Here is a 22,949-nt window from a genome sequence, read left to right on the forward strand (position 1 = left end):
CGTGGCGTCCTGGTATCTGCCCGCCCATTGCTGAATCACTTCCCTCCCTGGTGTACCTTATAGGTGTCTCCGGCACCTGCAGTGAATCAATTATTGCTGTGTACGCCAGCCCTGCAGGCATCCATTGACCAGATACCCGCCTTCGCTTTCATCATTTCCTGTCTGGCGGGACCCAGCTGATGGAAGCCTGCAGGGCCAGCAAAGGTAGCAATAATTGAATAACTTTGGGTGCCGGGGATGCACCAGGGAAGGACAGGGTTCAGCGACGGGCTGGCAGATGCCAGGACGCCGCAGAGGAGGAGAAATGTTGATGTGTGGGGTAGGTGAAAAAATATATAATTTTTTAAATATCTCCTGGGGGGGGGGGGGGGGAGGCTGTGAAGTGCCGTGCCGTAGAAGGGCCCATCCAAAATGCTAGGTCTGGCTATGCCACTGATTTATACCTATGTTTTACATGGCATATCTGATGGTGCCTAAATGTTGTCTTGCAAATGTTAACTTGTTCTCCATTCTAATGGAATCTGGGTGCCTAAATATATTACAAAATACTATCTCAGCACACAGATTTTTGGTGCTGAACTTTTAGCATTCTTTATGGAATTGTCCCCAAAATGTCCTGAATAAAAAGGGTAAGCCAAATGCACAGTTAAGGATTATAGACTTTAGCTTTCCAGCTACTCTAATAGCCATAGCGATTGTTTGCGTTACAGTAGCCTTTTCTTGTGAAGATGTGCTAGACAGGGGAAACATGACCTGTGCCACAAAGGCACAGATAACTTAGGACATACTTTAATGAATTTTCTAGCTGCCAGAATTTAGAATTCTAGAAGAATTTAATAATTTTTGGCATCCTAATTTCAGACCATACAACCACTTTCAAACCCTGGTTAGCGCTGTTGTATGTGTGCATATTTCAGAAGCTCTGTTTCTTATGGGAAATTGAACTTTCGGGTCTGATGGCAGAAAGGTTCATTTCAGTAGAGATGGGCAGCCAAAAATGCTGTCAGTTTGTAACGTGAAATTTTGCATGTGCACTAAGAAATCATGCAAATCAGTTCATTAGCAATTCTGTATGAAGAAATGTTTGCAAGCAAAATTTTGCTTTTGTGAAAAAATGTAACAAAATCTCCAGGAAGTATATCTAGGTGTACCAATGATAAAACCTTCAATTTTGTATCAGTTTAAGGGCCTTGTTTACTAAGCCAAGCTGTAGGCATGCTAGCGTTTTTAGCTCATGCCAAAAACGCGAGCGCATCTTAGTAAACAGTGCCCTTAATCTCCATATTATTTCTATAACAATCACACTGCAAGAAAACCATCAAACAGCACTAGCTAATTGACGCAAAAATATTTCCTGCTTAGTGCATTGACCCCAAAGTATTGGTGGCCATTCAATTATGCCCAGCATCCAGCAGGCAAAATGATCCTAAGTCTTGAGTATCCTCCTGACCCCAAATAAAACCATAGCAACTTTTTTTGTAAGCTACTGGGATATAAACATGTCATTAATGCCATTCCATTTTTTGAAAACTAGGCTTATTTTGTAAAACAATGTGACGAGTGGATATATTAATGGCTAGATAAATTCAATATAAATCAGAATTTTGATTGTAATTCACCTGGAGCACGCTTTGTTCAGCCATCTCATAACCAAATAAATAAAGTAGCGGTTCCCTTTACTAAAATGCTTTAGAAAATGGGCTTAGCACATTTTAACGCAGGACTTTCCCATGCAATAAACCCATTTTAATGCTTCCATAAAATAGGGCTTTTTTTTTTTCTTTTAGCAGGTCCCATGCTAATTTTTCCATTAGCATGTGAAACTGGCAAAATTATTAACCCAGGAGCACTGACTACTTCCTATCTAGGAGGTGCTACATGCACTCACATTAACTCTCAATTAACCAGTTAGTACTAGCTGGTTAACACGGACATGCCCATTCCCCACACACTAGTCCCGCAATTGAATGGAGTAAAGGTATGTTCTACAAGCAGTATGTATTACTAAACGATTCACCATTAATCTGCTTGGTTCATGAAATGTTTATATATATATGGACCTGATTCAGGGTGCTGGCGCGGCCAGTAAATTTCAGGTGCCGCTACAGCTTCCCCAATGTCGCCACCGGTCCTTAGGATACCTTTTATGTTTTTCAAATATATTTCAAAGTGGTCAATTGTTGTTCACTGAGATTTAATTAATGACGACATTAGGGAAGCTGTAGCGGCACCTGCAATTTACTGGCCGCGCCAGCTCCCAGACTGAGGTCCATAACATATCATGAAACAAGCAGATTAATGGGTGAATCATTCCTCACACATGGCATACCCCTTTCCCCCAAAATATCTGTAAAAATTCAGGGGCCCTTTTACTAAGGCATGTAGGCGCCTACATGCATAAAGTATGCGTCAAATTGGAATTACCGCCCAGCTACTTTATAGAATACGCCTAGATGTATTTTTTTTCGGCATTTATTTTTTTTTTAGGCGTGATATATAGAATCAAGTCCTTAGAACCTCCTAAACAGGGGGCAGTAAATGTTCTCGCATTATTATTATTATCTTTTTTTTTGCAGTTGCCACACTCTAAATAGTAACAGGGGGTCTTTTACTAAAGCGCGCTGGTGTTTTTAGCATGCGCTAAAAATAGTCACGCGCTAAACGCTAGAGACGCCCATGTATTCCTATGTGCGTCTCTAGCGTTTAGCGCACGCCAGAAACGCCAGTGCGCCTTAGTAAAAGACCCCCACAGTGTACGACCTGCATTAAAGAAAGCCCAACTTTAATGTCACAGTAAATCTGGGCTTAAGTGCACGGGAAAGTCCTGCCTTATAACGTGCTAAGCCCAGATTTCATCACGTTAGTAAAAGTGCCCCTTAATAAAGCTAGAATCATATACTCTCTTTATTTCAAAAAGCTAACTCAGCTAACACTAAGAAAACATGTTACATTTAAAGCTTACAATTGGATTTTTCTTTAAATGACAAAGGATTGGTTTGCAGAATAAACGTGCACTCCAGTCCTAGCATTGCTTGCATCCTCTAGAGACATTTTCTGCTGCTATTTCAACCTATGAAGTTCATTTCTGAAAAGAACCGAGGTCCAGCGCTTCAGCAGTTAATTTTCCCCATGCATAATAATGATGTTAATTTTGATTCCCATGTATTAGATGTACAGTTTCATTACATTTTTTTTAATCATGATTATAATTGTACAAAGCCTATATGACCCACAGGAATCTACCTGTAATAAACAGCTCTCACCTTCCAAACCATAAAGCAGGCCTGCAGAACTGTAGCATTAGAGCTAATTGCCCAGCTACATCAAAGGGAGCACCAGAAGACTGAGGAAAAAATTGTAAAAAGGTGTGGGGGGGGGGGGGGGGGGAGGGGGTTACAAAGGGCTGACTTTACCTCTAAAGGTTATGCACTGTGGCTTGGTGAAGCCCAGTAAAGTTACAGCCTCAGAACTGCTGGTTGCGATTAAGTTGATGGGGAAAGTCTATCCTGCAGTTTCTGCCTGCTGCTGACACAGAGTCTTTGTTCACATTCAGATTTCTCAAACTGTTGCCAGGGTCAAGCTGAGGTCAGACACCATGATGATGTATAGGAGAGCATGTCTGGGAATTTCTCTCACACTTAAAATACATACCAGAAAAAGAGGAGAGCACCCTGCACAAAATTGTCTGATGAGACCCAGATGATAGCTGTTCTTTTAGTACCTTCATAATCTGCTCTTTTTTTTTTTCCTTTCATGACATACAATGTTTTATTAATGTGTGCCACAACGGCCCTAAACATTTTATATCCCCTCAAGATAAGGACAGTCAGTAGCACTTTTGACACTTCATTTGCCAGCCTATGGGGAATGGGCCAGGGAATCTTGGAAAAGAAACAATGCCCTATGCTCCCAAGAATGAGACAAAAAAGCATTGCCACAGGCTGTCCTAGGCCACAGGGCCTGACACTGGATGTGAGCCTTATGTGTGTCCATGTTTTTGGCATTAACATGGCTCAACCAGTCAGGATCACAGTCCCAAACTGTGCTCCCCTGCTACCCTTAGAAATACAGCCTTGCTTCCAGCTGTGACTGGGGAGTGTGGCCTGTTTGATTAGCAATCATTGCAGAGAGAAATAAAAGGCTAAAGCAGCAAGGGCTCCCCCCACCTTCCCTCCCCCCAGTGGCACTATCTGAATATACATATATTACAGAGGACGAAATAGCTTTTCCTCATTTTTAACATTAAGATAAAAATAAACCCCATGATGGTTGATGCTTAGGCTTTCTATGCAGGCACAAAGACTGTAAACATTGATGTTTATTAGGTTGTTTCAACTCCTTGCCAAAGTTAGTATTTGTCTTATAGATATCAGGAGCTTTTAAATAATCTCAAGATTGTCACAAGTAAGCAGGCTGCTGCTGCTGCTGCTGCTGGGTTTCTCCTGGCTCATTTTGCCTAGCACAGTGTCTGTGCATAGCTGGAAAGTAAGGTACTAAATAGCAATTTCTTTGTGCTCAGCAGCAGCATATGACAGAGGATATTTCATTCCGCTGTCAGAATGCTATTAATAAAACATGGGGTGTGGACAGGGCGGCTATTTCCCCATTTCAATCACACCAGCATTCACAATGAAAATTTTATGCAGTGTGTAATTTTTGGTTAATGCTCCCCCTGTAAAATGTCGCTGCCGCAGCTGTATCACATACAGTTCCTAAAGGGTTAATGGTGTCATATTCCACACAACCAAGCCAAGCTTATTAAAAAAAAAAAAAGGCAGCATGTAAATGGGCGCCTGTGACCTTTTACCTTTGCAAGATTAATTTATGTGGTCAGCAAAAATTTTACGAAATTGACCAGCCCAGTGCTTTGATTCCCATTTTTAATGTCCTCTCCTAATTTATGTCATTTCTACCTGAACTGAGAAACATGAATTTTATTTTTTTTTGCTGCAATGAAAACAGCATGTAGTGCAGTGGGGAGTTGCAAGTCTGGTTATCTGGCATTACTCAGATTGCTAAAAATTCATTAAAATGTGACATCAGCACAGTGAGAGACAAATGATCACAGGATGAAAAGGAACAGTGGGCCTTTCACGGATTAGTGGTACATAGCCCCAGCATAAAAGCTAACTGCATAAACAGATTAATCCACCAGCGGCATAGCTGAGATTTAGAGAATAATTAAACAGGGTCGAGTTACTGTGAAGATTTCCATGTAATCTAACTGGTGTGAACACATACGTGAGGTGTCCAAGATGCGGCTTCCTTAAGATTCTCCTACCTTGTATGAAATGCCTATATAGCTCACCCCCTAGAAACACAATGAAAATACTCCCAGACAGATCTAAGGATTTCTTCAGATAATGCCCCAAACAATAGGGTAATTTTGGAATACTGATCTGCCAGAAAATGTATTAATTATGAATTGGCTCTCAGCCAAAAAGATCTTAACTAACGCTACATAATGCCATACAATATTAAGCTCTCTTGTGCACTTGCTGTCATGCATTGAAAATTAATATTAATTCCTTTCTGTGTTAGTTTATTGTTCTCAAACCACCATTGTTGGTGAGGATAAAGTCCTAGGGAGTTTTGCTGTAAATAGGCACTACAATGGAAAGGGATAGAGGTGGGACATGATATAAGCATTACGATTCTTCTGAAATGTAAATGATGTGTAAGAGGTAAACATTTTCAGTGAAAAGTAACTCTGGAATCAGGAGGGGCAATGGCATGTGGCTGGAAGCGGGCCAATGCAGGAATAAACTTAAAAATATATATATTTCTGCACATAAAGAGTGATGAATGCATGGAAATGTTTTCCAGTGGAGGCGAGGGAGGCAAAAGCAATTACTAGAATTTAAGAGAGTATGGGATAAACAGAAAGGATTAGTGGGAAAGTAATGGTAAAGCCTTAGATTGGGTAGGGTTTGTTGTACCACAGCAGAAAGAGAACTGGGAAATCTGGATGGGCCTTGTGGTCATTATCTGCCATCATACTGTGTTTCTATTTCTTTGTTAATCACAGAGGAACAAAGTGAGGAGACAGAAGGCTCTGGCAAAACCACAACAGTGGCTCCTGCTGAGGACAGAGATGTGAGTGAGAGAGACAGCGGAGAAGAGAAAAAAAATTATAAAGACCCTGGTAAGACGGAAGAATGTTGTCCCTCTTTGTACTTATTAAATGATTTTTCATCCTAAACTGTCTGGACATTGCTGCTACTATTCATTGCATGTGCATTTTGCATGTGATTTCTATCAGTAGCCTCCCATTGACCTATTTTTAATCATAACCATCTGACAGCATAGATGCGGATAAGTTGAGGAATATTACAGGACGACCGGTGAGATTATTTTTTAATCAAATCAGTTTGTGTGCTTGTAATTTTTTAAGCGCCTTTCATTAATCTTAGCTGTACTTGTGATTCCTCTGATGACATATTAATTTTTCATAAGCGCAGGATTAGATACCACTTGAATTTTTTTTCCTGCAATCAAATTGCCCCCCTTGCAGCACTAAGAATGAAAGCTATCTTATATTTTCCCTTCAAAATCCTTACTTTTTGATAGCCCTATATTTAAGAAGCTGCCCTTTTCCGTTGCATTTATTTCAAGGCCTTTATGGGAGAAAAAGAAAAATCCCTCAGAAAATCCATTGAAAAAAAAAGTTTGCAGATGATTCAGCCTAAGAAAGAGGAAATATCATTGAAAACGGATTAAGGGCTGAGTAATTTTGATCTCTTGGAATAGACAAAGCCCAGTAATGAAAGCTACTGTCTTTGAACACAAAACCTCCATGTCATGACATTTACTTATTCACAAACAAACCAAGGGCCAGCATCTGGTGTGGATACTCAGGGCTTTTTCTATGTTTGATTTGGCAAATATGCGACTTCATCCGTGCTTTTTATGTATGAGATGGAAATCTACAGTCACAATGAATATTACATCGGCTGCTTTGTCTGCACGCTATACCTACTTACATTATGTTAGACTCATTGAACAGAAGAAATGCTGAAATAGGTTGAAGCCTAGAAGATTGGAGTAGTCATCTGTCTTTTCCTTGTATCCAGTGACAACAGCAGAGAGAGGTGCTTTGATTTACCACAAAGACATTTAGGATCTGATTCATCAAGGTCTTTCCCGTAGAACAAAATGAGAAAATAATCTTAATGAACCAGACCTTTAGTTGTACAGAAAATACTACTTTGGAAATATAGGGATCATTTTATAAAGCAGGAAAGGGCTTTTATCAGAATTATGGAATTGCCCCCTTTAGATATATATATATATATATATATATATATATATATATATATATATATATATATATATATATATATCTAAAAGGGGCCATGCCATAATTCCATAACTGAATTCAGGCATCCACTTAATGCAGATAGACAGCCCGTTCTATAAGGAAACTTACGTACATATAAGTGTTTTTATAGAATACTAGTGTAAGTCACCATCAATCCAACTACATCTGGCATAAGTGAGTGCGCCTAAATGTATTCTGTAGGCTATCCTGTGATTCTATAAAAGTCGCCAAAAATTGTGCACGCAAATTTAGGTGAGCTCTCGATTTACACGTGCAATTTCAGGGGCAGTTGTACTAAGCCGTGTAGGCGCCTACATGTGCTCAGCGCTCGCCAATTCAGAGCTACCGCCTGGCTACCACGTGGCCCGTGCGGTAATTTCATTTTTTATGTATGTCCGCTATGCGCACCAGAAAATATATGTTATTTTCTGGTGCTTTGCGAAAATCGGGCGGTAACTTTGACTTAACGCGCGTAGACGATTACTACACGGTTAATGCAAGAGACCTTACTGCTAAGTGAATGGCTGGCGGTAAAGTCTCAGACCCAAAATGGGCGTGTTCCAATTTTTATTTTGCCGCACATCCATATTTGGCAAAAAATTTAAAAAGGCCTTTTCTACAGGCATGTTGAAAAATGGATCTGCGTTGCAACCAAAACATGCACCTACACTAGCACAGGCCATATTTTGGTGCACCTTAGTAATAAGACCCCTAATTTCTGCCACTCCCCAGTACCTCTCCACTCTTGTCTCTCCCCACGCCCCCCCCCCCCCCGGGTACTCCGCTCTGCAGATAGATCTCTCTTGAATGTTCCCTTTTCCTCTACTGCTAATTCCAGACTACGTTCCTTTTATCTCGCTGCACCTCACGCCTGGAATAGACTTCCCGAGCCTGTACGTCTAGCCCCGTCATTGGCCATTTTCAAGTCCAGGCTAAAAGCCCACCTGTACCCCACCTCTTTAATTCCCCTACCTCTTAGTTGTTCTGTCTGTTTACCTGTCTTATTTAGATTGAGAGCTCTTTGAACAGGGACTGTCTTTTTGTGTATGGTGTACAGCGCTGCATATGCCTTGTAGCGCTATAGAAGTGATAAGTAGTAGTAGTAATAGAATAATGAGCCAACTGATTTCTAACAAGCAGTTATTGGCACTGATTAGATTAAATTGGGACTTATAGGCATAAATGTAGGCGCGGGATTCGTACCTAAAATTTACATGCGGCCGAAAAAAGGGGGTGCAGAAATGAGAGGGTCATGGGCATTTTGGGACGGATCTAGGATGTGGTTTTGAGTTACACATGTAAATATAAAATATGGGTCCTCTCTGAGTAAATTTAGACATGAGCATTTGCCACCACATTTTCATTGGTGCAAATGGCAGTGCCTAAATTTATGCACGACCTCTCTGCATAAGCATTATTCCATAAATCACAACAAACTTTAGGTGTGGCTTGTAGAATACCGCTTAAGCGGATATTTTCAGTGCTGAATTTTTAGGCCACATTTGTATTATTCATCCCTACGGGCCAGATTCTATATATGGCTCCTAAAAAATCCGCACAGAACTCATTCATCTAAGCGTATTCTATAAGATTTACGCATGGTATATAGAATACATGTAGTTGATATCATTGTGCCTAAATCTGTGCATGCCCATTTACACCAGTGAAAACCTGGCATAAATCCCAGTGTGTAGATTTTGGTGGACTGTGTCATATTCTATAACTACGCACGTAAATTTTGGAGTGCCCACAAAGCGCCCATAAACACGCCCCTTTTGAACTGCATGCATTTATTTTGAACTGCACACTTCACCAGTTAGGCGCAGTTCCATATAGAATGCGCTTACCGAGTTGTGCGCATAACTTGCAATTATTGTCAATTAGTGCTCACTATTTATTTATGCGTTCTTGTATCCCACCATTATCCAAAAACAAGTTTCGGTGCAAAGTGTCTTACAATTTACATTTTGGCATGATTACAATAGTATGTTGCTTGTTAAGTGCTGTTAAAAATGCTGATTGGCTTGTTGAGCCAATTAAGTTACAAGCGTAGTTTTCGAATGCACCTGGATTTTGACACGCAAAACTAGGCACCATATATAGAATCTGGCCCTATGTGTGTGAATATTAGACCTGCTCATGCCCCTCCCCTGTAAGTGCCTCCTTGCATTCATGCTAAGCAAGTTGTGTGCTAAAACTATAGAATAGCACTGAGTGCACTGCTAGCACTTGTAGGCTAGATTCTGTATATGGAGCCTGAAACATCTGTGCGGTAAAAAAAATACGCCTAGGTGTATTCTCTAAAGTACACCTGAATGTTATAGAATTGGCTTAAATGTCTGTGCGGTGTATAGAATACACCAAGTGCCTTTCCACTTGACCAAATTTGGTTGTGTCCATTTAGGCTGCATTGTACTTGGTGTAAATCCCGATGTCTAAATTAGGCACAGAGGGGGAGATTCTGTATAGGGCGCCTAAAAAAATCTGCACAGAAAATATTTCCACCTAAGCGTATTCTATAAGCGACGCCTAGATTTAGGCGCGGTATTTAGAATATGCTTAGTTGATATCCCAGCACTTAAATCTATGAGCGTCTATTTACACCCATGAAAACGTGGTGTAAATCCCGCCGCATAGATATAGGCACACTGTAACTACACATGTAAATTTTAGAATGCCCATGAAATGCCCATAACCACACCTCTGTTTGCCTGCGCACATTAAAATATAGGCACAATGCATTATAGAACACGCTTAGCGATTTCTGCACGTAAATTTTAATTATTGTCAATTAGTGCTCATTGTTTAAGTGCTGTTAACAACGCTGATTGCCTTGTTAAGCTGTTATAGAATCCACGTGGATTTTGGCATAGAACACTAAGCACACTATATAGAATCCTGGGGAAAGTGGGTGTATTCTATAATAATGCGCATACATTTTAGAAATGTCCTTACCCTGCCCATGGCCATGCCTCCTTTTCAACTATGTGAGTTAGAATTTAGGTGCAGTACGTTACGGAATACGCTTAGCAAGTTGTGTGTGTAAGTATCAATGCCAATTAGTGTTTATAATTTCTTAACATCCAATTAACAGCACTGATTAGTTAAACAAGGTACACGCATTGTTATAGAATATGCTCCGATTTCCGTGTGGAAATTAAGGCGCGATATATAGAATTTTGGGGTATGTGCATAAGTGTATATTCACACCTGTAAGTGCTAGTATTGTAAAAATTTAAGCATGCAAGTGACGCTTACGTTTAAGGATCCTGTAATATAGAATGAGGTGCAAAAAACAAAAGCACAAGGAGCCTTCAAGGTTGGGAGCGTCAACTCAATATTTTATTAGTCAGACCCGACGGGTAATAGTCTCAAAATGCTGAGAAGACACTAGAAGAAAAAACCACAGGTGTAACAAAAGGCTTCATAAGCAGTGCCCCGCATAAGAGAAACCTGCCTGGAAACCGTCCGAAACACGGACCGTGTCGAGTCTGACTAATAAAATATTGAGTTGACACCAGTGACATAGCTAGGTGGGGCTACGGGGGCCTGGGCCTCCCCAAATTTGCTCTGGGCCCCTGGTTGGCTGGTGGGGGTCCCCAACCCCCACCAGCTGAAGACTTCATCCAGTGCTGGTCTGCAGTGGCTCTCTCTCTTCCCCCTCACATCGGGCATGCTCCTTTTAGTGAAATTGAGCATGCTCAGTTTCACTAAAAGGAGCATGCCGGATGTGAGGGGAAGAGAGAGCAGGGTAGGCAATGTGACGGTGCCGAAGACCAGCGCTGGACAAAGTCTTCAGTTGGCGGGGGTTGGGGCCCCTGCCAGCCAAGATGATACAGTGGCGGCAGTGGGCGGCGGAGGGGGGGTGGTGGCGGGGTGACAACCAAAATGTGTGTTTCCACCTTGAGGTCTGGCTACACCCCTGGTTGACGCTCCCACCCTTGAAGTCCCTTGTGTTTTGTTTGAGGGGGAAGTGCACACCTACATTTTATGTCACTTGTGGACATAAAACGTTTGGGCAGAGTGGAAGCAGAGTTATGAAATGCAAGTTATTTTATATTAAAATGTGTATATATTTTTATTTATTTTTTGTTACATTTGTACCCCGCGCTTTCCCACTCATGGCAGGCTCTATGCGGCAGGCAGTGGAGGGTTAAGTGACTTGCCCAGAGTCACAAGGAGCTGCCAGTGCCGGGAATCGAACTCAGTTCCTCTTCCCCAGGACCAAAGTCCACCACCCTAACCACTAGGCGTGTGTGTGTGTGTTCTCGAAACATCCAAATTGGTATTTTTGAAATCTATTTTGCAGACGTTTGTCTCTGCAATTCATATGCATTGCATCCAAATCACAAGGGGGCATGTTGGGGTGTTTCACAGGCGGGATTAGGGCGTGTCTAATACTTGGACATTTTACAGCCATGATGGAACAAAACAAAAATGTCCAGGACTAAAACCAAGACATTTTAATCTAGAACTGTTTTCAGAATGAATAAGGCACAAAAAGGTGCCCTAAATGAGCAGATGACCACTGAAGGGAATCGGGGGGTGACCCCCCCTATACCCACCCAGTGGTCACTGATCCCCTCCCACCCCCCAAAATGTGAACATAAATATGACTTACCAGCCTCTATGACAGTCTCAGATGTTAAAGTCAGGTCTATTAGAGCAGCATGCAGGTTCCTGAAGTAGTGTAGTGGTTGATCTAGTGCACTATGGAGTGGTAGACCCAGGTCCCTATCTCCCTCTACCTGTCACACTTGTGGTGGAAACTGTGACCCTCCCAAAGTCACCAAGTCACATATAGGTGCCCTCTTCACCCATAAGGGCTATTGTATGTGCACAGAAGTGCCCTCTAGGGTGCCCCAGTGCTCTCCTGGGACGTCTGGGGGATCAGTCCACTAAAAATGCTGGATCCTCCTATATCCCAATGGCATGAATCTCTATGTTTTGCACTTATTCATTTTTTTTTAAGATTGACAAAAAAACAAAACTTCTAAAGCACAAAACCTTGTTCAAAACAGTATTAAAAAAATGTTTTTCTTTTTTTGAAAATGACATTATTTTCTATTCGGATTTTGGATGTTCTGTTCAAAACGTCCAAAGTTGGACTTAGACATCACATCAAAAATGCCCCTCAAAGTCATATAGATGTCTGTTCTGCCTTTATAAAATAGGATTCAAATGACTGCCTTTTTGGATTTCTCACATAGGCATCCAGTTACAAAATTATCCCCATAGCTCTGCATGATTTTATCCTTATCTACACATCCTTATATAAATGTCCAAGTTGCAAACATTATTGATTAGGAGCTGTCATGCAGCCCAATGCTGGATGGAATTAGAACAGAACACTGATTGGTTCAGGCTCAGTAAAAGCAGGGATTTCAGTTAAATATTTTTAAGCTGTTAATAGTCATTTGCACTTTAGACATTCCTAGGTGTTTTGGTGAATATTAATACTCCTTTTCAGGTCCCTAGATTCATACTTTTTAATCCATAGGTTTTGATTTAACAAATGTTTATCCCCCTACATGTCTCTGGGGAAAACCTCTGATAAACTGGGCTCAAAATAAGTGAAGGGAAACCGAAAGTTATCCAGCATTTTTCATACAGGGGACTAACACAGCAGTAAAGATCCCATAAGGGTGATCAGATCCTCAGATGCTACTTTTTCTGGTGTGTGCATCCCCTCTATGAGGGAAAGGTATGCCATCTCTATAGGGTTTTTAATCATACTGTAAAAGGTATTCTTTTTTAATATATATTTTCCACTTTGTGCCTATGGCAAGAACCAGCAGTGAGCAGAGTCCTTGTCTACAGCAGGGACAGGCGTTATTGGTCACATCCCTGACAGCAAAATTGCAATTTTACTGTGACAGACTACAGGGAGTTGAACTGCAGACAATAACACAGGTACCTACTGTAAGTTTTTATTGACTGATACTTCAGAATTCTGATAACACTTAATAGTTATGCCAAAGAAGAAATTGCTCTGCTGTCTTTAAGTTTAGCACTTATCATGGTTGTGGGCCTTAGCATCCCTAGCTGCATAAAACATGACCACAAGCTGAAATAGCCTCCAGACTATTTATCAAAATACAGATTGTCACATGTTACAACTAATATATCTTCCACTGCAAAATTTCCAATGGCACATTTAACAAAAACAATATTTTTTTTTCAAACTGATGTCAGTTTATTTACTGTTCCTGTCATGGTGTTAATTCTCAACATAACTGACAAGTACTTCTAATGACTAAGCAACACACTAATGTATAATTTGTTATGTTAATTTGGGCTTTCTCAAGAATTTAGACTCACAAGAAATCCCAGAAAAACCAATAAATAATTGGTCTTGACAAGTTAGACAGGAAAGCAGTGTGACCCTCTTTAGCATAGGATCTATTAGACCAGAAGGGATTAACATGTGTTTGTATAAGCTGTTGTGCTGTATTGCTTACCTTATCTCAAGGACTGGAGCTTTCGAAATGAGACTTAATAGTATTCACGTTATATTTGTTGAATATTCATTCAGAGTGGGAAATCCAACTAATGCTTCATTTATATTGTCATTTAAATTTAGTGCCACTTTAGATTAATTATAATCCAAATTACATCTCTATGCAGTGCAAGGATAAATATAGAGTTTATCCAGATTAATACATTTGCATTGAAAATGTAATGTGCCTGTGCCATGGCTAAGGGGAACACTTTTTAATAAGCTGGTAAACATGGAGAAAGATTGAAATTAGCCTTCATTATTGCAATGAAAATTAGCCTTTTTATTCCAGTCTAATTAGAAAGAATCCCAATAATAATAATTTAAAAATGTGGTTTTGAATAACAACATCTAATGTGTCAAAAGGCTTAAAATATGCTAACCATTATCAAATGCATCTCATCATGAATAATAAATCAACATTTCTCTTTTGAGTGCTTTCAGAAAATTACTTGTAGTATGTGCCTTTCGTTGAACTTTTCATGACTTCAGTTAGCGTAAAGTTATTATCAGAATTTTTATTTAGGGCCTATAAAGAATTAAATAGGCAATTGCAACCATACTGGAAAAAAACATTCATGTACAAACTTGTGAGATCTGTTTTAGCAGGGTGAAGGTTACTTGACTGAGTTAAATGCATTTTAATATCATTACTTGATAGAAGTGCAGTGTTGTTTTAATTGTGGTATTTTTTTGCTGAGCAATAAGTGTATCACTATGAAGGCATGTATTACATACCTTTCTAAACCTATAAAGCAACATTACATAGTGCAGAAGCGTGTGTGCTTTCTCCTGAAGCATTTAACGCAAAACTGGGCCACATCAGAAAAAACAAAGCAGAGTATTTTGCAGCAGTGCATTCCCCAACCTTTCCTCCTGCCCCCCACAAATCCCCCGAATCAGCTCATACCCTATTCACCACCAAAGAGCATACCTCCCTGATCCCTCCCACACCTGAAAGGCCATATCCCCCAAAGTAGTTTGTCTTCAACATCAGTATTATTTGATCAACACATCAAGTGATATCAGTTGACCTGTAGGTTTTACTGTTTAGCTCTGAAAGATAAGTTGCATGTGGCATCATGTGTATCAATGAGGAGGAAAACTTTGGGGCCTTTTTGCTAAGCTACACTGAGAATGGGTTTTACCAAATTGTATCTGTTAGCACAGACCCACTGTAATGACTACTGCACTAGAAAACAGCCAGTGCAGTTAAAACAAGCAAACAAACAACTAGCTGCTTAATGGCAGTAGGGGCAGCTTATGGGTATAACATTGGCGGAACATAAATGTGGCCAGTTGTGACAGCTGGTACACAGGTCGATGCCATATGCTAGCTGTCATGACTGCCAATACCACAGCTGCCCTTAATACCACTAAAGACAGTCAAGTAGCACAGACACAACAAAAAAAAACAACCCAGTAAGACATGGTGGTGCATCTCCCAACCTTTTCCCCTTGGTCAATACCCCCCAATAGTTCCCCCCTGAACCAATCTTTCATCAAAGGTCATACACCCCTCCCCCCAGCATATCTCCTTATCCAATCTCTCCTCGAAATGATGTACACCCCATTACCCCCAAAAGCATGCCCTCCAATCCAATACCCCTTTAAAAGCCAGACCCCCTCCCTTGTTTCTCCATCAAGAGCATATCTCTGATCCAGCCCCCCCCCCCCCAAAGGCTAAGCCCCCAATGTAGCAACTTTGCAAAAGTAATGTCCCATACCTGGCCCTCCACCCACTTGCTGGGATTTACCTGGGAGGTGTCCCTAGTAGTCTAATATTCCGAAATGTGAGTGGTCTTTCTCCACTGCCATCTTGGAGCTGGCCTGAAGGATATGGAGAAGGAGGATTGGGGGATATGGGCTTTCAGAAGGGGGGGGATTAGAGAGGTATGCTCTTTGCAGGTGAATAGGGTATGAGCTGATTCAGGGGATTGGTGGGGAGCAGGAGGAAAGGTTAGGGAAAGCACTGCTGCAAAATTCTCTTCTTTGTTTTTTGATTTGGTCCAGTTCTGCGTTACATGCTTCAGGAGATAGCATGCACACTCCTGCACTATGTCTCAAAACATGTAATGCAGTGCTTGTGCGGCAAGTGTCTGCCATGTGATGTAAAAGCAGGGCACATGTGTGGCACACCCCAGGTATTTGCCACACAGGCTTTGCACGTTTTGCAGTTACAGTGCGGTAAGTCCAAAAACTGTCTACACTTTAGTAAAAGAGCCCTTTTTGTACAGCAGTTAAGGGTGTAGGCATTGAGAGAGAAGAAATGTCAAATGGACAGCAGACGCTAGTGTGTGAGTTAAGAGAAGACAGAAGAGAGCAGGAATCAAAGTCTAGGAACAACATTTGGGGTCACAATTTGAGTGGGCTCTCCATAGGTGCATCATTGTTCTGCATCTCTGGGGGGGGGGGGAGCGGAGGGTCACACAATTTTATTTGGCCACTATTATGAGGTCATAGCCACAAAAGAATTGACTAGCACTGATATAGGGGAAGTATAAGTGTGTTGGGGAAGCATGGCTCAGTGGGGACTGAAAGGTGCAGTCTCTTGAACTTCCTGTAACCCTCAGTGTGGCCTGCAGCCACTGAAGTCTGCACCATAACCCTCGTTGAAGTTATTGGGAGTGGGGTAAGAGTGGGGCAGTGCCAGAGCATGGGTGCATCAGGTGGTGTTTTTTTTGGTGGTGTTTTTTTTTCTCTGTCAAACATTTGGAAGCCTTAGTGCCCACCCATCCAACCTGCTGGCCCACACAAAATTGCCTTCTAGCTACGCCACTGGTATAGCTCAATGTGTTTGTCCACACTGTCCTCTAAAATTCTCTCTTCCTATTATGTTTTGCCTGATGAACATTCACCAACCTACAACTACTGCAGGCCAAAAAATAATAACATGATGTGCAAAGAATGTATCCTCTCAATATGTGTAGAAAGACAAGTTGACCTTTCATTGCTGGTAGTTCAAAACTGCCAGTGATCTGTGGACAATGCCCGAATTTAGAGTGCTGAAAAAAAGATTTGTGAACTCCCTGTATTTTAGCACAATTTCCTGAAAACATGAAAAGATCCTGAGAGAGAAAAATAAACCCAATAAATGAATAACTCTGAGAAAAGGATGTATTTTGATTGTTTATTCAACAAAAAGATTTCACAATAAGTATCCTCAACCAAACATTTCCTGTACTCTTTCATATTGCTCTTGAGGAAGTTTTGGCCATTCTTCCATACAAAACTGTTTGAACTCTGACATTTAAGGGCCTCCTCAGATGAACAACTTGCTTTCAAGGTGTTTGACTTGACCAATCTAAAACACAAAATCTTTTTCATCCATTTTATAGTAGAGCTACTTGAATGTTTGGGGTCATTGTCTTGCCACATGACCCATTTTTTTTTTTATCTCTATTCCCACTTACAGATGGATAGCCTGACATTCTCTATAATTTCCTAATACAAAAAAGAACTCATGGTTCCATCAATGATGGCCAGCTGTCCAGGTTGTGATGCATCATGCAGCTCAACATCATGAAATCTCCACTATCTGACAGTCAGAATTAGATTCTTACTTTGGAAGACATTGTTTGCTTTTTGCCAAACAAAACACTTGTTATTGTGACAGAAATTTCCATTTTTATGTCCTCTGTTCAGAGAACATTATTTCAGAAGTCTTCAGGTGGTTCATTCCGATGCTTTTTGGCAAAATTGAGGCAGGCAACAATGTGATTTCTTCCTTGATATTGTTCCATGAACACCATTCCCATTCAGTTTTTCTTGAGGGTTTACACATCAATCCTCATGTCAGCCATTATGAGAAGGCTTGCATATCTTTAAATTGTTAGCCTGGAGTTGTTTTGACGTTGTGGATGATTTGCTCTTTGGATGATCTTGGCAAGATGACCATTCCTAGACAGAGTCACTATAGTCTTCAAGTTTTGCCATTTGTAGACTCTCTGATAGTGGATGGATGTAGCCCTGAATATTTAGAAACGATTTTGTCACGCTGTCCAAAGAAATGAACATTAATTACTCTTTTTGTAGATCCTTGGAAATATCTTTTGATTGTGCCATGATGAATATTCATGATCTTTTATAGCAAAAATTAAACTCAAAACGGTATTGGACCTTTAGGTCAGAATTTCCAAACTCAGGGGTCCTTTTACAAAGCCGCGGTAAAAAAGTGGCCTGCAGTAGTGTGGGCATGTCGTTTATGCGTGCTCTGGGCCATTTGTTTACCACTGCTGGGAAAAAGGCTATTTTTTAATGGGCCAGAAAATGGGCCTGTGCTAATATTAAATTTAACTAGGGCATGCCTATTTACGGCCTGAGCTCTTACTGTCATCCATTTACCTAACATTAAGGGATCATACGCTAGCCACATGGTAACCATGCAGTATGCTGCCGGTTACTGCCGGGAATGCCCCCTGAAGTAGAAAATAGAAAATTATTTTCAAACGTGGGATTTGACACGCGCCAAACTCAGAATTACCGTTGGGTGCACACACTACTCTGGAAGGTTGGCGCATGCCAACTGCCGATTAATGCCGGAAACAGTGTGCACAGTAGGAAATAAAACAATAATTTGTCCCGGTGGTATGGGCATACACCAAATCCAAAATTACTGCCAGGAGGCACGCTAGCCTGCCAGTAGTCTAGTTTTGGCACGTTTTGCACGCAAATAGAGTCTATGCCTTTGTAAAAGGGTCCCTACGTTTCCTATGTTAAGTTTGTATAACCTGGAACTCACCTGGGTTAGCTCTTGGACCCGAGTCCCAAGGAGAAAGTGCTGTTCTTTCTCAGTTTCCCTACTCCACACTTTGAATCACTGTCATGCCACTCACACTCACTCTTTCAGGCTCCCCTCAATCAACAGGGAATAGTTATGGATCAGAAGTTTAAACTGGGGTTCGGGAGACATGTGTCTGAGTCCAGGTTCCCTCCAGCCTCCTGTATAGGAACCACACAATATGCCAGAAGGATCAGGATAAACGTTATTATAACGTTAGTAACAAGTAAATTCTTACTGTGATGATCTTCAGCTTGGTAAGTGATGAAAACTTCTGCTATGCTTTTCAGAGGTAATCAGAAAGAGCATTTCTTTCTCAGGATTATGCACAGGTGCCCAATCTTGTAGCCTGCTGCCACCCCAGGATGGATTTCCCTTTCTGATGTACTCTGTACCACCAGATTTGGATCTTGTATTATGGTCCTTATCCTTCATGGGTATTTTTTTTATTTTTGTTACATTTGTACCCCGCGCTTTCCCACTCATGGCAGGCTCAATGCGGCTTACATGGGGCAATGGAGGGTTAAGTGACTTGCCCAGAGTCACAAGGAGCTGCCTGTGCCTGAAGTGGGAATTCGAACTCAGTTCCTCAGTTCCCCAGGACAAAGTCCACCACTCTAACCACTAGGCCACTCCTCCTATCACCCCGAAAGTAGCAATCAGCGATTGGCAGACCTTGTCTTACCCTGAGCCCCTGTTACAAGCTGGACTCACCAATCCATCCCAAAGTTCAGGCTCCCTTTAATGGCTATGGTGCACTTGACAGCAATTGATCCCTTAATCCAGACTACTAGAGTTCTCTGTGGGTCACTTGGTGTACCTACACAAACCCCCACCAAGTAACATAGTAACTATGTTACTTGGTGGGGGTTTGTGTAGGTACTTCAAACTTAGGCAGCCAAGGACAGCCTTCCTTCTTAAGGCTTCTGTATTTATTTACTTCTAAAACCCCTCCCAGGTCCTTCTAGTCACTCCCCCCAGTGACTCTCTGCCTGGGGCTCACTCTATCAGAAAATCTTCTCTCTAACCCAGGATTACATTTGCATGATCTATCAGAACATGCTTGTCAGAACACACAAGCTGGATAATGCTTCCACGCCTTTTCCCAGTCCATGGCACATTCCTCCTGAAAACAATAAATAAATAAATAATAACACGATTAGTGCATGCTAACAGGTAAATTACTGCAAAACCCGTCAGTGCATTTTACAGTAAGTCTTTCTGATACGCTAACTTCATATAAAGTCTTAATGCCCTTTAGTAAAAGGACCCCAAAGTGCACTAGTACTCTTGTTTTGTATGGCATTTAATCCACTAAGTACTTTAACATCTTGGGCTCTAGCCTTACCCCTAAAGATACAAATGATCTCCATATAATACTATAAACACTGCCCCCTAGATTCTATAAACGGCATGCAAATTTGTGCACACAAAATGTGAGTAACTGAATTGGCTGAGCCAATCAGCGCCAATAATTGGGTGCTAACAATCAATTCTTAAAATTAATTGTATGTTGCTACATGGTGTTCTATAGAATACACTTAAATTTCCGCACTTATATAGAATTTTCTGGGCACTGATCCATGCTACTAAATTTAGTCACGGTCAATTATGCCAACTAAAAACTGGTGTAGATACAGACACTTAAATTAGGCGCGGCGCGGGTGTATTCTATAAAAATGCAGGCAACTGCTAGGGCATCTTTGTAAAAGAGGGGCTGCATTTTCTGATGACATGAAGTTATTCAAAATTGATAAACTGCAAGAGGATTGTGAAAATTGCAAGAGGATCTAACAAGACTGGGAGACTGGGCTTCCAAATGGCAGATGACATTTAATGTGAGCAAGTGAAGTGATGCATGTGTGAAAGAGGAACCCAAACTGTAGCTATAGGATGCAAGGTTCCACATTAGGAGTCACCACCCAGGAAAAGGAAAGGTGTCTTCATTGTGGATACATTTAAACCCTCTGCTCTGTGTGCAGCAGCAGCAGCTAAGAAAGAAAATAGAATGTTAGGAATTATTAGGAAAGAAATGGAAAACAAAAATGAGAATTTTGTTTATTTTTTTTATTTATAATTTTATTAACATTCTTGTTACAGAAACATGGAGCATACACACATAATTAGGCATATTCAATGTTATGAAAAAAAAAAAGAATCTATTCTGATGCTTAGACCACTATAAGTGAGAGCGGAGACTGGCAATTGAAGGAATATAAGAAAGAAAAAAAGGAAAACACTATTTATTAACACATATTAAACCCTCATACTATCCTAAATACTGCAAATTACATCAAGCCGGAGGCAAAGGCAACTTTTTAATATCAAGAAAAAACTTCAGCTGTTCGGGAGCAAAAAAGACATATATGTCACCAAGATAACGGATTACACATTTACAGGAATACCTTGATAAAAAAGAAGCTCCCAATTCACTAACTTGTTGCTTTAGTTCTAAAACAGCTTTCCTTGTTTCTTGTGTTAATTTTGTGACACCTGGAAAGATCCAGATTTTCTGTCCCAAGAATAACTCTTGTGATCTCCTAAAATAAAGCTGAAAAAGAGAGTTCAGATCATTCTCAAAAGCAAATATCACAAACAATGTAGACCGCTCAGCAGTGGCGTTCCTAGGGGGGCTGACAGCCGGGCGGATCGCCGATGCCCCCCCCCCCCCGGGTGCAGCGCAATCTGCCCCCCTTCTGCGTGTTGAACTGTCTCTGCAGCCGCCCCCGTGAGCCCCATCCATGAGCTGCCCCAGCACCTCTGCAGTTTGCACTCCCTGCTCCCGCCGCTGCGGCTGTGCTCAATGAAAAGCAGGCGGAGGGCGGGAAAGACTGAAACCGGCCAATCCCCACAGCCCGGAAGCTACCACCGGCCTCCTCGCAGGGAGAGGTTCAGCTCACCGTCCGCCTGCTGCTGCACGGAGACGGGGGGCGAGAAGGAAGGAAGAGCAAAAGGACAACCCCCCCCCCCCCCGCGAAAGAACCCCCCCCCCCCCCGGTGCACGCCGCTGGGGGGGGGGGGGTGCCGCACGCACCTGTCCGTCGTTCGTTCCATGCTCCCTCTGCCCCGGAACAGTTCCTGTTCCGGGGCAGAGGAAGCATGGAACGAACGATGGACAGGCACGCGTGGCACCCCCCCAGCGGCGTGCACCCGGGGCAGACCACCCCCACCGCCCCCCCTTGGTATGCCACTGCCGCTCAGTCACGTCTATAGTCAAACATATTGGTTCCTCTCTAATGCAGCCTCATAGCCTTGAGGTACTCACTCGTGCTGCACAGACCACTGGTTCACTTATAGCCCTGCTCAGGCCTGAGTACTGATGAGCACAGGCAGAAACCACTGGCTCTCTCTGATTACAGATGCCTGTTCTCGCCCTGACACTGGCTGGCTTTCTCAGCTTCTCACTGTATGTTTCCGATCAAAATGCAAGGACTTTTCTAGAGAATCAAAGTCAGTCTCTCAGAAAGGTTTAAGTTCTCCTGCCTCCGACTAACAATAGCATTTTCTTACTGCCCCTAAATGCGCAATATACATAAACTAACAGGTTATAATTTAGCATGTCAGCATACTTAAATTATAGGGATGTTCATTTTAGCCCTTTTTATTTTCCAGCTTCCTTATGGACTTTTTTTTTATGTCAACAACCTTCCTCCCCTTCTGCTTGCCTGTCTTCCCATTGGCTGGGTGTCCTCTTCTGTGACTGCATATGTATACATACTGAGAGCTAGAGCATAGGACACAGCAGCTAATAACAATATTCTCCAATCCACTGGGTGTGATAGCAGCAGGAAGCAGGAGATAAACTAGCACAACAGTTGCAGTTCCTGTCCAGGTTTACAATATATATATATACTAGTAAAAAAGCCCCGTTTCTGATGCTAGCAATGTTTTCTTCTGTGTGCATGTGGGAGTGTGTGTGTCCCTGCCCTCTGGCCTCTCTCCCCTCCCCCCTCTGAGTCCTTCACTGTTACAGAGCCAGTGATTTGATTTCCTGCTCTGCTGTTTTCCTTCACTGACTGTGTTACAGAGAGGAAGGGGACAGATACTCATAGGGAAACCGGATATCTCGCCCCCTTCACACTTCCGGCTGGAGGCTTCATAGAACGTTGGTGTTGCCTTTTATAGAGAGAGATATATAAGGGAAAGCGGTGTGGCAGTGTCCCAGAAGGCTCTCCTTTCATGGAGAAAGGATCATTGTGAGTGATGGACAGTGGAATAAGACTGTGTGAATGGAAAATATGTAGAACTCCCATCTTTTATTCGTCATAAGTCCAACTATAGGATTTTCCATAAACTGTTAAAAACTCGGTTGTTTTTCACATTTGAAAAGTTGTTTATTTGTAGGTTTT

General features: G+C 41.7%; 1 protein-coding gene across 1 annotated transcript in view; it reads left to right on the forward strand.

Annotated features, from left to right (window-relative positions):
- ZFHX4 (zinc finger homeobox 4) overlaps positions 1-22,949 on the forward strand; it is a 414,465-nt gene that overhangs the window by 272,121 nt on the left and 119,395 nt on the right. Inside the window, exons 4-5 of the mRNA XM_030215674.1 lie at positions 6,029-6,145; positions 20,513-20,539. Coding sequence (XP_030071534.1) covers positions 6,029-6,145; positions 20,513-20,539 — 144 coding nt within the window. The remainder of the gene's footprint in view (positions 1-6,028; positions 6,146-20,512; positions 20,540-22,949) is intronic.

The sequence above is a fragment of the Microcaecilia unicolor genome, chromosome 1, assembly GCF_901765095.1.
Source record: "Microcaecilia unicolor chromosome 1, aMicUni1.1, whole genome shotgun sequence".
Taxonomy (NCBI): Eukaryota; Metazoa; Chordata; class Amphibia; order Gymnophiona; family Siphonopidae; genus Microcaecilia; species Microcaecilia unicolor.